This window comes from Nerophis lumbriciformis, linkage group LG21 (assembly GCF_033978685.3).
Source record: "Nerophis lumbriciformis linkage group LG21, RoL_Nlum_v2.1, whole genome shotgun sequence".
NCBI lineage: Eukaryota > Metazoa > Chordata > Actinopteri > Syngnathiformes > Syngnathidae > Nerophis > Nerophis lumbriciformis.
Genome location: NC_084568.2, coordinates 24,645,864 through 24,661,236, shown reverse-complemented (window position 1 = coordinate 24,661,236; position 15,373 = coordinate 24,645,864). Strand labels below are relative to the sequence as shown.

At 41.3% G+C, this 15,373-nt stretch overlaps 1 protein-coding gene across 6 annotated transcripts in view; it reads left to right on the top strand.

Annotated features, from left to right (window-relative positions):
• shc1 (SHC (Src homology 2 domain containing) transforming protein 1) overlaps positions 1-15,373 on the top strand; it is a 102,676-nt gene that overhangs the window by 40,658 nt on the left and 46,645 nt on the right. For 3 of the 6 annotated variants that reach the window (XM_061982561.2, XM_061982563.2, XM_061982560.2), the window contains exons 2-5: positions 3,049-3,092; positions 11,216-11,380; positions 14,385-14,455; positions 14,802-14,865. In XM_061982561.2, coding sequence (XP_061838545.1) covers positions 3,081-3,092; positions 11,216-11,380; positions 14,385-14,455; positions 14,802-14,865 — 312 coding nt within the window. In that variant the 5' untranslated portion in view covers positions 3,049-3,080. Of the gene's footprint in view, positions 1-3,048; positions 3,093-7,452; positions 11,381-14,384; positions 14,456-14,801; positions 14,866-15,373 lie in introns of all 6 variants that reach the window. The other 3 variants (XM_061982559.2, XM_061982558.2, XM_061982562.2) reach the window with 2 other exon arrangements.

Sequence of the window (15,373 nt, the reverse complement as noted above, 5' to 3'; positions counted from 1 at the left end):
AGCATGAAGTGCTCTAAAACTTGCTGGTAGACGGCTGCGTTGACCCTGGATCTCAGGAAACAGAGTGGACCGACACCAGCAGATGGCATGGCACCCCAAACCATCACTGATGGTGGAAACTTTACACTAGACTTCAGGCAACGTGGATCCTGTGCCTCTCCTGTCTTCCTCCAGACTCTGGGACCTCGATTTCCAAAGGAAATGCAACATTTGCATGGTTGGGTGATGGTTTGGGGTGCCATGTCATCTGCTGGTGTCGGTCCACTCTGTTTCCTGAGATCCAGGGTCAACGCAGCCGTCTACCAGCAAGTTTTAGAGCACTTCATGCTTCCTGCTGCTGACCTGCTCTATGGAGATGGAGATTTCAAGTTCCAACAGGACTTGGCGCCTGCACACAGCGCAAAATCTACCCGTGCCTGGTTTACGGACCATGGCATTTCTGTTCTAAATTGGCCCGCCAACTCCCCTGACCTTAGCCCCATAGAAAATCTGTGGGGTATTGTGAAAAGGAAGATGCAGAATGCCAGACCCAAAAAGGCAGAAGAGTTGAAGGCCACTATCAGAGCAACCTGGGCTCTCATAACACCTGAGCAGTGCCAGAAACTCATCGACTCCATGCCACGCCGCATTAACGCAGTAATTGAGGCAAAAGGAGCTCCAACCAAGTATTGAGTATTGTACATGCTCATATTTTTCATTTTCATACTTTTCAGTTGGCCAACATTTCTAAAAATCCCTTTTTTGTATTAGCCTTAAGTAATATTCTAATTTTGTGACACACGGAATTTTGGATTTTCATTTGTTGCCACTTCAAATCATCAAAATTAAATGAAATAAACATTTGAATGCATCAGTCTGTGTGCAATGAATAAATATAATGTACAAGTTACACCTTTTGAATGCAATTACTGAAATAAATCAAGTTTTTCAAAATATTCTAATTTACTGGCTTTTACCTGTATTTCAAACCCAAAAATATCACAAGAACGCCACTGGCTGGCTTATGTTACCATTAGTGGTTTAGCAGAACATATTTTTTTATTATATATATTTTTTTGCATGTATGTATTTTTCACAATTAGGATATAGTCTGTCGTGCAGACTACTACATTCTGTACACAAAATCAGTTTCAGAGAAGCTACTAAACAATTTTCAGTTATGTTGTTGTTAAGAGATGATATACATTTAAGAATGTACCGATATAAAAACTTCATATCACGTTTATCGTGACTAAAATTAGTACCATTATTATTGCGGTATTGTTGCACGTGGTCAAAAGGCACTTATACACACACTAAATTTTTTTGACCAAGTTATATTTTTTAATAATTGAAATAGACACACTGTTAGAAACTCCACTATTTTGCATGTTTTTTGTTTTTTTTAACTGATAGTTTTAGTCTTAGTATTGTATCTGTTTTAATAGCTATGCTTTTATTGTTTTCAATTTTTATTGTTTTATTATTTATTTATATAGCCCTTAATCACAAGTGTCTCAAAGGGCTGCACAAGCCACAACGACATCCTCAGATCCCACATCAGGGCAAGAAAAAACTCAACCCAATGGGATACAATGAGAAAACTTGGAGGGGACCGCAGATGTGGGGACCCCCATGCGACCGGTGCAATGGATGTCGGGTAAGGATGTCAGATAATGGCTTTTTGCCGATACCCGATATTCCGATATTGTCCAACTCTTTAATTACCGATACCGATATCAACCGAAACCGATATCAACCGATATATGCAGTCGTGGAATTAACACATTATTATGCCTAATTTGGACAACCAGGTATGGTGAATATAAGGTACTTTTAAAAAAAATTAATAAAATAAGATAAATACATTAAAAACATTTTCTTGAATAAAAAAGAAAGTAAAACAATATAAAAACAGTTACATATAAACTAGTAATTAATTAAAATGAGTAAAATTAACTGTTAAAGGTTAGTACTATTAGTGGACCAGCAACACGCACAATCATGTGTGCTTACGGACTGTATCCCTTGCAGACTGTATTGATATATAATGATATATAATGTAGGAACCAGAATATTAATAACAGAAAGAAACAACCCTTTTGTGTGAATGAGTGTAAATGGGGGAGGGAGGTTTTTTGGGTTGGTGCACTAATTGTAAGTGTATCTTGTCTTTTTTATGTTGATTTAATAAAAAAAACAAAAAAAAACGATACCGATAATAAAAAAAACGATGCTGATAATTTCCGATATTACATTTTAACGCATTTATCGGCCGATAATATCGGACATCTCTATTGTCGAGTGGATCTATTTTAAAATATTGGTTTGTACTGTAGCACTTTAAGATTTATTTAAATGAAAAGTGTATGACAGATAAAATCTATTATTCATATTTATTTATTATGGCGGTTTTGTGGCGTCCTACTCGGTTCAGCCGTCCTTGATTAAAGGAGACTGAATAAATGTGAAAAAAATAGGACATTTATGGTGTACGTGCACTCAACAGTTATGTTTTGCAAAGGTAACAATGCACATTTTTGATTGACACTGTCAGGGAGGGACACTATTAGAACAATATGTGTTTATTTTACACTAAAATAATCATAATTAATAGTTGAATGGCTAATTTAGCAAATTATATCTGTGTGTTGCTTGTAGTGCTCCTAATGTTTGATTTTTTGTTGACTAGCTGTATTGCTCAGAGACTAAGTGGTGCCGGGCGTGTGGAAACACAAGCATCCTACACATGCCCTGCTTTCAGTTAATTCCCATCATTCCAAAGCCCGTGTCCTAACATGCTGGTTGGATTATTTCCTCGCACTCTCGCTTCATCTTCCTCTCGCTCGCTCGGTACTCTCTCCAACTCTGTGTTGCGCTTTCTGCTGCCTAACATTGTGTCTCTGTGCTTGTTACACTTCCCACCGCGGCAGCCCTCTCCGTAGCTCCACTGTGGAGCAATGCATGCTGGGAGGTGAAGAAAAACTCACGGGGCAGCAGCAGCAGCGCTTTGACTGGCTCGGCGACTTGTCTGTTTGTGTGTGCTCATTTGCACCTTGGTGTTTTTAGGGTGACAGACTCACAGGCAGCTTTTTTGGCCAATGGAATACATGGTAAGACCTTTAAAGGATACACAATCACAAACTCACTAGGACACACTCTGGCAAAGGTTTGATTTAACATGCTGTTATGAAGTACTGGGGATAAAAAGCAAAAAAGGAGTATAAAGCCACACTGAAAAGAAATACAATTACATTTTTTTGTCAAATTTATCGAATTAAGTAAAAAAGAATTACATCCAGAGAACAAAGTCAAAAAAGAACAAAAAACACAGCATTTTTATAATATTACAAAAAAACATATCAGACAGCAAAAATACCATTCAAAAAAACAAGAGTTGTAATAAATCCACAATATTAAAGAAAAACAAAATTTGTTAGATTGTTTTTGAAAAAAAAAAGTAATACGTTTTTAGAGAATAAAGTCATACATTTGTTTTTATTTGTCAGGTAATAATGTTATAAGACAATACACTTCAATTTAAGAGAATAAATAATAAAATTGTTAATTAAAATGGAAAAATGCTATATGAAATATGGTCCATTATTTTGTTTTGTTATTTAAAATGTTGTAAGAAAAACATTTATAGAGAGTAAAGTCATCATTTTGAAAGAAGAGAACTAAAGAAGTTTCATAATAATAAAGAATAAAGACATAACATTTATTTATTTCCTAGATAAGAATAATATTACAGGTAAATATACAACGTTTTCAGAAAGTCGATTATCAACATTATAAGAAAGAAAACAATGTTACAAAAAATATTTTCAGAAAAATAACATCAGGGGTAGAACTTTTTTTTTGAATGAGAGAATAAAGCCATGATATGATAAAGAAATACATATTTTCAGAGAAAATAATTTTCACATTCTCATTTTCAGAATGAATTTCAAAATAAACAATTATAAATCCACCACGGCAAAATTATAGCCTCCACACCTTAAAAAAGGGTTTTTGCGTGAAAAACAAATAATGTGATATAATCTATTGCAGCCTCCAGAAAAAGGTCCAACGCTATTTTTAACTCTTATTGCCAATCTTATGCTAACAACGGCCCAGTTCCCACAATATTCCCGCCCGCTTAAACAAATCCGTCTCCGTGCTTCCCCATACACACAACAACACTTCCTTATTCTCCGCCAATCGGCTTTCAGGCACGGACTGTGTTTTTGTGATCATGGAAACATGGAACATCAAATCAAAACTACAAAAACATAAAACATTATCACCAGCAGGTTGTTACAGTATGAATGGATGTATATAGTTTCTTATTTGTGCACTATTGACTAGTAATGCACCGAACATTTGGCCGCCGAAAAAGACTTTGACCACTGGAACAGCGCTGCTGAAACAGAATGTTGCGATGACGTAATAATACGCCCAGGATTGTTTGCAATGGAGGCAGTATTTCTGCGATGTGAACATTTTTTAATATGTTACAGATATACCCGCGGACAGCAATCTACAAAATGTGCAAATAATAAAAGGGCAGCAGCGTGAAGCGAGTGTGACGTCACGCTCGTCTCGTTCGTCCCGGACATCGTGGGACAGAAGTACAGTCTCGAAACACTAGTACGATCTATAATAACACCAGAAAAAGATTATAGATTTGTTGCTAGTTTTTAATAAGGAAGAAGTCACTAATGCCTTCTAGGTACTTGAAAAATTCTCAACAAATTACATTGTAAAATAGCAGCAACAGTAAAAAAAAATGGAGCCAAAAGATATACCGTATTTTTTGGACTGTAAGGCGCACTCACAATCTTTTCATTTTCCCCAAAATCGACAGTGCACCTTATAACATGGTCCGTTTAATGTACGTATTAATTCTGGTTGTGCTTACTGTCCTCGAAGCAGTTTTTTTTTGGTACATGGTGAACTGATATGTGTGACCAGTCGTTGGCAGTCATTCATAAGAGATACATGTGAACTGCAAGTTGACGCCTGTTCAATTGACGTCAGCAGATTAGCGGATTATCCATACATTGTAAAGAGGTTTACCCAAAGTGCTTTGCGCGGTTCCGCCACTGTAGTTCGGCGATGTAGTCAACAAGCTCCTTCTTTTTCTCTATCCTCTTGTTATGGGACATTCATCCTTCGCTGTTGCCATTTCTAATATAAAGTAGCGTACAATTCTAATTTATATCTGTCGGTAGACTCGCTATGGAAGTGTTAAAAACTACCGGTACGACAAAGATGACGGGAAGAAAACGCTGTCAAAGTGGAGCCACGTAAATAAGGCTGCCCACAAAACGGTGCATCCTGAAGAGACGTTCAAAAAGCGGCTTGAAGATGGTCTGTAAAACATAATCTATGCAACATTTTGACCAAAGAACCACCATTACATGTTATGTAGACCACAAGGAAGTGTTTTAAATGTAGAAAACACAAATCATAATATGACCTTTTTAATGCGCCTTATAATCCGCTACATTTATTTATATTACCGAAAAATACGGTAATATATATATATATATATATATATGTATATATATATATATACCTGGGGATAGGTTGATTGGCAACACTAAATTGGCCCTAGTGTGTGAATGTGAGTGTGAATGTTTTCTGTCTATCTGTGTTGGCCCTGCGATGAGGTGGCGACTTGTCCATGGTGTACCTCACCTTCCGCCCAAATGCAGCTGAGATAGGCTCCAGCACCCCCCGCGACCCCAAAAGGAACAAGCGGTAGAAAATGGATGGATGGAGATATATATATATATATATATATATATATATATATATATATATATATATATATATATATATTAATAACATAAATGTATGTATACAGTGGTTTAGCCTTTGTAAAGAAAATCATATATTGACGTCATGGTGACCACGCCCACACCACGCCACCACTGCCACAGATATTTTGGCAATCTAGGGGAAACACTGTGAAAGTCAATTTAACTTTTTTTTTTGTTTATTTATTTAGGATAACAAAAAGTTATATTACAGCACAATGGTAAACAATTCTTCAGTAATAGGAAATACAAGTTTATATCCTTTTAAATGATTACTTTAGGGCTGCAACTAACGATTAATTTGATAATCGATTAATCTGTCGATTATTACTTCGATTAATCGATTAATAATCGGATAAAAGAGACAAACTACATTTCTATCTTTTCCAGTATTTTATTGGAAAAAAAACCGCACCATGCTTATTTTGATTATTGTTGTACATGTTGCAGTTTATAAATAAAGGTTTATAAAACATTTAAAAAATTGCCTTTGTGCATAGCATAGATCCAACGAATCGATGACTAAATTAATCGCCAACTATTTTTATAATCGATTGTAATCGATTTAATCGATTTGTTGTTGCAGCCCTAGATTACTTTAGTTATTATTATGATTACATTACATTGTGATCGCTGGTATATCGTTTTATCGGGTATTCCTTCAGTTTAAGAGCATGATTTAGACAAAAGCTCTGAGTCTGTCTGCATAAAGCCAAATATTTTGTTGATTGACAGTCTAAAAGGAACATGTCTTCCTTGACTCTATGCCTCGTATGTATAAAAATATATATATAAATATATATGTATATATATGTATAAAATATAATATAAAGTATAATATATATGTATAAAAATATAAAAATCACAAATCAAATAGCAATTTTGGAGAAAATAAATCGCAATTAGGTTGTTTCTCAAAATCGTGCAGCCCTAAGTCTGACCTCTCTTATTTTATTACCCTTTAACTACTTAGAGTATGTAAGCATCTCTTAGGCTCTGTGTAGCATTGTGACAGTGTTGATGGATGCAGCACTCATATTGTGTGTTAATGCATAACCCTTTGCTTCAGTGTGTCGCGTGTGCAGTCACAGGTTTTTAGGCATGGTTCGGGCTTGCACTTCATGGAACTTGGTCTTTCTTCTCCCAATCATAGCACAATAAAGCCATCTGATTTTGGATCCTTCACGTTTTCCCCTGCACGGAATAGATGATATTGTAGTGGCCAAAATGAGGCACTGCAATGCCTCTAGTGTCATTTCAGGACTCCTGAGGATGTTTTTTGGTGGCTTTCTCTCTGTTTCCGCAACACTGCTTTCTTGCGCTTTTGCTTCAGCACCAACCGCTGCCGCTGTCCTCGCAAAACCTTTCCTATCTGTCCGGGGAGGGGGGGTGAACTGTCTCCATCCTTCTACAACTCTCTCACTTCTCAGGTTACGTGAGTCAAGCAGCATTCAAGCCCCTTCACTCCCACCTCTCCTTTCCTCACTTATTCCACATCTCCATCTCCCCCCGGAGCGCTAATGTGCGGCGGGAGCATCCTGCTGTGCGTACACATGTACACAGCTAAACTGAGGTTGCGGGAGGCGGGAAGGGGAGGAAACCGGATGAGAGGAAAGGAGGGAGGGGAGAGGCGTCAGACGTGTGTGTGTGTGTGTGTGTGTTGCAGAGAGAGAATGATGCTGAGCGACGGTAAGGGGCGAGAGCGGGAGGCAGCATCACCGACCAGACAAGAAAGGAGGGGAGGGGAGGACAGACGGAGTGGAAGTGGAGGGAGAGACGAGAGGAGTGCACCATGAAGTAGTGCCTTTGTCCGCCCCGGCAGCGCTGCCATTTCACCGTCTGCCGAGAGTGAGGCAGCAGAAGAGGAGGGGAGAGGAGAGGAGAGAAGAGGAGAGGAGAGTGACTTTGGGAATTCGTCCGGCGCATCAGGAGGGAGACACGGTTTGGGCTTTTGTTTGTGTCCAGGGAGTGGACGGACGGCGTGTCAGAAAGAGGAAGGAGAGGACGTCCAACATGTCTGTCCTGTGACTATAAAGGCCAGTTCTGGACATGTGTCACCTGTATGTTTTCGAAAGTAAAAAAAAAAAGGAACTCATTGGAACAATGATTGCACTCACTTTTTCGTCCTGTTGACTTTCTATTGTGTTTGAGCGATTGCTCTTGATTACAATCATTACCTTTTTTAATTGCTTTTATGCAAGTTTTTTACAGTTGCATTGTGTCCCGACTCTTACCAGGCATGCCCTAGTCTCCGAGCCGGTTGCATGCCGTGTCAACATTGATTGGCTTTTATAGCGTCTGGCGCTACGCCGGTCCAACTTTGATCATTTCCTGAAAGCTATTGATCTTTTCAGGGGTGAGCGGGGGACGGCAGTGCGGGTGCGGGGCTAGTCGGGAGTTTTGTCCTCCTGTTGTACGAGACAAATTAATGATAACATGCGGAGACTTTGCTCTTCACGCAGCATCTTTTTATGACTTCCCAGCATCTCTTTTTACTGTCTGTTGCCATGGCGACGGGCTGCAGCTGCAGACGGAGCAAAGCGAAAGTTATTTTTGTTGTGTCTTAAACCCGGTGCTGCTCCATTTGCTAATTGTGCGCGTTGAGTCGGAACAGTCGACTGCGCTCGTGTGCAGTTTTTCAACTCGAGACGCCTGTGCTGCGCTCGCCAAGGTTGATTCAGGTCACCTGTCTCCCCCTCCGCCGCCCCTCCCTCCCCAGTCTGTGTTCACCCAATGGCGAGTCTCCGCACCCGTCTTTGTCCTCATCTCACCTTAATGAAAAGCAGTCGGGCTGATCGATGGGAGGATAAATTGATGCAGCTATTTAATGATCATTATCATACAATGTGTGTAGCTGACTCAGGTAGATGGTCGTCACCTGACCTGCACCGTCCCCCCATGTTCTCGTTGTGCTACTTTTAAGACCTTAACACATGTTTTCTAATCTTTTATTACTCGGTACATTTTTATTCTGGGCACCTGAGACTGTTTGCCCTTTGAACCAGGGCGACGTTTCCCGCCATCCCGGGCTGTCTCGCAGCACATGCAGATTCTCCATGGTGCTTCGAACCCACGACCAGATGGACGACTAGCGCGCGTTGCTAGACGATCCCTCTGTGGTGCTAGACTAACAGTTGTGGGCTGTTTTTGTTTTTTTTCCCATTCTTGCACCCACGACCAAGCTGGTGCGTGAGACTTCAGCTGAAGTTTATTGGTGCCAAGCATTGTGCCGGTGTTGTGTTGGTGGTGGTGAGGTGGACTGTTCGCCTTTAAGGTTGGACTATGCAGACAGTAGACAGAAACAGCGTTTATTTCTAGCGTTCTTGCTCTTCTCTCAGGTTACTAACCGCAATCCGGGCGTGTCGTTTGAGGGCGAGCAGGGCAGTATTTCCGAAAATCAGGTCTCATCACTATCACAACACACCCGCTGGCCTTCATTAGCCAATGACCTGCATCCTCTAGAGTTGCATCACCATCGTGCTACTGCAGTGTGTACAGTGGGTTGTGGGTTAGTTTTTGCCTCATCCCTCACTTGAAGCGTGAGAGAAGAATGCACTACTAACCTGATAAGTAAAAAAAAAAGAGAAAGAGATGTGGTGGGTGTCTGAGCACACTGCAGCAAGCTAGTCCTGGATAGTCCCACTCCTTAAGTCATCAGTCACAGGAATGAGGCAAAAATACAACCTCACCTACTGTATGTCAGGATAGAATTTCCTATGGTGCTCTGTTGCTGACTAATTCAAACCACAACGGCCTCACTTGTTTTTTAACCATATCAGGAACTTCAGTCAGGAACTTTTTTTGTCTTTCGTTTCTGGTGTCTAAACATGTGCCGCCTGTAGTATCCATCGAGGAGAGACTTAACAGGCGGTTAAATATTTTTTTTTATAAAACAAGGCGCTGTTTAACGGGCAAGCCTGGAGAACGGGCAAGCAGACGCGGGAGGGGGCGAGGGGGAGATCATCTGGAAGAGGCGAGAGGAAGTGGTGGCGCGGGAGAGGGCGGAGGCGCTGGAGAGGCAGAGGCTGGCCGAGTACATTGTGTGGAGGAAGAGGGAGGACTTCCAGGAGAGGCGAGGAGACAGGGAGAGGAGAGACCGTAGTGTCGGGAAAGAAGGCAGGGAGGCCGCGCCAGAAGTCATCTGGAAGAAGAGGCAGGAAGACGACGCGGGCAGGGAGACAGCTAGGGCTGGTCAGGGCGGACACCAAATTGTTTGGAGGAAGAAGAATTAAGTGTGCTTTTTAAAAAAAACACCAACAAGGGTGCTGCTACCAGGAGATGGACACTAGCCATATATTTGTAAGCCTCTTTTTTTGTCCCTCTGCGGGTTGCAGGTGTGTTGTATCGACCGGTTGAAGCGGTGTTTGTGTGTGTCGCCTCGTTAGTGCGCAGCCCCCATGCCATTCCCCTTGCTGGCTGCTAATAGGGTTTTTATGGGCCTGTGTCATGCTGGACAGAGCTGCCGAGGGAGCTGCTTCTCACACACACACACACACACACGTCTCAGAGCGGTAACATGCGCATATGCAAGCAGCCTTTTGAGAGTCAATCACTTGAGTTGATTCTGTGCGGTGCCGCTTGACAACTGTGTTGCCGGCCCTCGCTGAGAGGCCATTAACAAAATACTACCAGTTATTGTTTTACAAGATGGTCAATCCACTTGACCCGCACGTCAAAAACTGATCACACAAAATGAACTCAATGCATTGGAAAGTGAACTGATATCAACATGACACGACACGACACGACAAACTGTTTGCATTCCGCCGTCATCCGGAGCGCCGCTCTTTTGCTAAAAGACATTTCAAACCTTGCTTTCATTGTGGATGAAGCCATCTTTAAGGCGGTGCGCTCTGGGCCGCCTGCTAATGTGTTCAGGAAGGACAAGTGGACAGATGGATGCCGCGCTGACGCTGAGGGAGACCGGCTGCGCGTCCTTAAGAGAAACATTTTGTATGCTGTAAGGAAGAGACTTTGATTAAAAAAACTAAAAACTGACAACCACTATGGAGCTTGTCCCAAAAACTAAGTACACCCACTTCAGGAGTGAATCCCTGAGCTCCACCGATGAGACAAACTCCAACCCATCGTCTTTCCCTCCTTCCAGTCCTGCCACCCCTCTCACTCCCTCCCCTGGTTTACCTTCTTCTCTATCCTCCTCCTCTCTAACCCCCATCTTGCCTCCATCTTCTCCCCGCCCGCCCGAGAACAGCCCCACCACCCTCTGCTCCTTTTTCCCAAGGATGGGCTCTTTTCGCCTGGGCGTCTCTGCCACTCTTCTCCCAGGACTCAAGGCCTCCAGCAGGCAGCCGCGAGCGCCTGTTGACTCTCCCGGGGACGACAGGAGCAGCTCCAGCTCCTCCCCGCCGCTGCATCACCCGCTACCCTCTTTAACCGCTCCTTCTCCCCCTCCGCGACCACCCTTGCAGGATATGAACCGGCTGGGAGGGGTGTCCAGGAGGGCACGAGTAGAGGGAGCTCAGCTCGGAGGAGATGAGTGGACGCGGCATGGCTCCTTTGTCAACAAGCCCACCAGGGGATGGCTACACTCCGACAATGTCATCAGCACCACTGGTGTTTCCTACTCTGTACGGGTACGTGAATGAAGTTTGATCATTTACCTTATTTCAGTTTATAGTGTGTATACTATACAATGCTCCAATTCCAGGGTCTCTAACAAGTTAAAACAGTAGCATTAGCATCTGTGGCTGTAGGCAAACTCCTCATGTAGGTTTTTTATGGCACCGTTATGAGTTGTCAGCAACCAGTAGCTTAATCTACCTCTGCATGTCTATTAAAATGTCACTTCAAATACGGTGGAACCTCGATTAACAAACTTAATTGGTTCCTGGAAGGGGTTTGTACATCGAAAAGTTTGTATAGTGAAGCAATATTCTCCATAAGAAACTGTAAATATGAATAAAACACTTTGAGCACAATATAAAGTGCTGTACAATACTGTTTGTCAAACAAACATAACAAGGGGGTGATGGATCAACTTTCTCTTCATCAACAAGCTGAACTCTGCTGTATGCCCTGCCCTGCCCTCACAAACGACAAGAAATCACAAAAAATCCCTAATTTTAACAACCATACTGGTACAAAAATAAAAATTCAAAAAAGTAAAATGCACCCACGGTAACATCAGCAGAGGAGCTGACAACAAAGCAGCAGACCGAGGAAAGGGAAACAAGTCTGCTCTGGCTTATTTTTCCAGAAAAGTCCGGTCTCATCACAATTAAAACTTACTGTGTATTCCTCTTAAAATATGTATTTATTTTTTAACCCCACAGAGATTCCCTCCTCTTTCCCATGCTGGTCTGTTGAGTTTTTGGGACTCTATGGAGTTAGCAAACTGGACAAAATTAGTCAAAAGGCGAAAAATCAAAGAAATAAAGGCAGACACGCTGGAGCACTGAGTAGTAACTAGTTGTGTTCTGCAATATGCAACAAGTGACATGGAGGGCTACGCCTCCCAAGAAGGCTGCGCCCAGATTTTTGCCTGAAGGCGTAGCACAAAATGAATGAATTAAGTATTGTACACCGAAACGTTTGCAAATAAAGGGGTTCGTAAATCGAGGATCCATTATTTTTTGTTATCTGGAAGGAGTTTGCAACGCCTTCGAGCCCAGATCCTTGTGTTGCGCTCAGCAAACTACAAGGGTCTGGCGAGAGTCAGGTTAGGGAAACCCTGTAAAGGGTGTTATTTCATGTCTAGAGGGCTCATTACATTTTAAAAAACGTCTTTAGAAGGTCGTAAACAGTTTTTCTTCATGCTCTAGCTATAAAAATATTTTATTTATAATTGACAATTTCTAGGTTGCGGAAATTCATGTATCATGATCACATCCAGAACAAATGTACAGTGTCAAGAGGGAAACAAACGACTCTACTTGCATCATGTTTTTTTTTTTGTATGAACTCGTCAGCGCTGTCAATGCTAACTAAGCAGTGTGCTTTGTTATTATTAGTAATACAGCATTGGTTTCATTACTCTACTTGTTAATGAATAACCATATGTTAAAGAGAGTTTTCATTTCCAATTTCTCATGCAACAATGTTAAAACGATTAAGTTAATACATCTAATGACAGCCTTTTGCCAAATATCAGCTGCAAATTTATGCCTCACCCTCTCTGCGGGCTCAGTGAAATAGTGACATATATTTCAGGCGTGTGAAATGTCCGCAAACACGCAGAAATAAGCGTTTTTAAACGTTAATTTTCGCTCAAAATATCACTTCCATGTTTTTTCAATGACATATAAAATATATGATGCAAACAAAATTTGTTGAACGCTCGCCTCTTTCCTAAACGCCGCACTGAGTTGCAGGACAGAGAGACGATCTGGAGCACCGAAACAAGCTCGCTAGTTACCATCATCTAGCCAGCTTTCTTGTTGTCGCCTGCGTTCGCTCTCCGAGCCGCAACGTTGATGATTACAATCCAAACACTGTTAGTTCCAAACGAGTTTTAGTTCGAAAGTATTTATTAGTCGCCGACGAGAAGGTATCATTTTGACGTGACTGATGTAAACAGAGGTCACCACACTGGAATTATACCTGAGGGGGCGTGACTACAGAATAAAGGTTGCCGTGCCAAATCGTAAACGTTCTTTGCATGCATGTTATATAATTTTACATTACATTTTCAATGGTGATAATGTTAGTAAATTATCTATTAAAAAAAACAAAAACAGTATGTGATACATTCAATGGGACAACATGTGAGTGTCAAAAACACAGCCAAAAGAGGTTGGTAGATGAGAATAAATCTAAAGGTAATATATTCAGTTCAGTTCAGTTTCAGTTTATTTCGAACATGCATCTGATACAATGTAATGCATCACATTTTTCCGGGTGTTTCATTACAGCACGTCCAAAAAAGAGTAGGAAGACATCAGACACGTGAACAATAACAAGATCTGATAGCTCAGTTACAGCTCATGTTATTCTATTCTGTGTTATATGTGTTTTATGTTGCACGATTGCGCCAAGTAAAATTCCTAGTTTGTGAACCCGTTCTCAAACAATGGCAATAAAACTCTTCTGATTCTGATTCTGAAAAGAAGCTGAGCTTATTTAATCCTACCCCTTTCCATACCACAACAATTTTATCCCATTTCCTTGTTGTCTGTAACAGAACAGTGAATACATAAATAATGAATAAATAATATACCATAGTAAGTAAACAAATATTAAATACATAACAATCAGTATCTCAAATATAGTGTAGAGATGGACCCAATTGCAGGAAATGTAGTCTTTATTTTCAAAGTCTTTTCGGGGTTTGCAAGGGTTTGAAAATGTTCTCTTTTTCGTCAGTTTTCCTCTTTTTTTCTCAAATGGTGCTCACATGCCTGATGATTTGAGCAATTATGCTGTGTTTATACACTCACCATATACCACCCATGTATTCTTTTACCAGTAAGAAATTATGAAAATGTAATAAAAGTCAAACTCACCATCTTTAACGCTACAAGCAATGGTTCAAGTCACATTTCAACATTCTCAACTGTTTGCTCTAAGAAAAGAGGACAATGTTGCCTCATTTTCCTCCGTTGCTCACATCCTGGTGTTTCCTTCCTGTTTCCTTTGCAGTACATGGGCTGTGTAGAGGTGCTACAATCCATGCGAGCGCTGGATTTCAACACTAGAACTCAGGTCACCAGGTGAGCTCACACACTTAAACACTGTTGCTTTCTATTTCTACTGTTGCATTCCTTGCTGCCCAGTTATTTGGCTAGACACATACCATGTAGTTTTGGTCCATTCTTTGCCGGTATTTGCATGATATGCATGTGTCTGCTGCTTTCTTGACCCTGCTTAAATTAGAACCTTCTGGAATTCCGGTGGTTTCCTACTGGTTTCTGTCCCGACAGTTGTCTGTCTTTGTGGCGCGGACGAGCACACCCCGGGCCCTGGAGACTGAATGAAATCGTTCCATCCAGACAACACCACAAGCCAATTCAGGACGATGTCTTTATATTAATGACTTGCATGTTGTAAATCTTTCAGGGAGGCTATCTCGGTGGTGTGCGAGGCTGTACCTGGAGCCAAAGGAGCCCAGCGCAGGAGAAAGGTACACAACGTGCACACTGGCACCAGCACACTCACATAAAGAACATCATTTATTTATACCGTTAAGTGGGCAACAGTGGTAAAGGCTAGCTTTCTGGATAAGAGCTAGATTTAGCATGATTGTCTGCTCCTCCACGGTCAGTTGGCGACTCAGGTCTGTATTTAGGTTGATCGTACACTCCTAGGGTCCAGCTTGCCAATATACTTGTGGCGGTGGTGGCGTGGCTAGTGGTGTGGTCAAAAATCACCTCATCATATAATTTGCATAATCGTTGATGAAAAAGGCCCAAAAAACTGTTGTACATACATTAAAAAAACAAATATGTGTTATTAGTAATGAGTAGGGATTAGGGTTGTACAATATACCGGTACTAATAAAGTACCGCGATACTAATGAACTGAAAAAGATACCGTATTTTCCGGACTATAGGGCGCACAGGATTATAAGGCGCACTGCCGATGAATGGTCTATTTTCGATCTTTTTTCATATATAAGGCGCACCGGATTA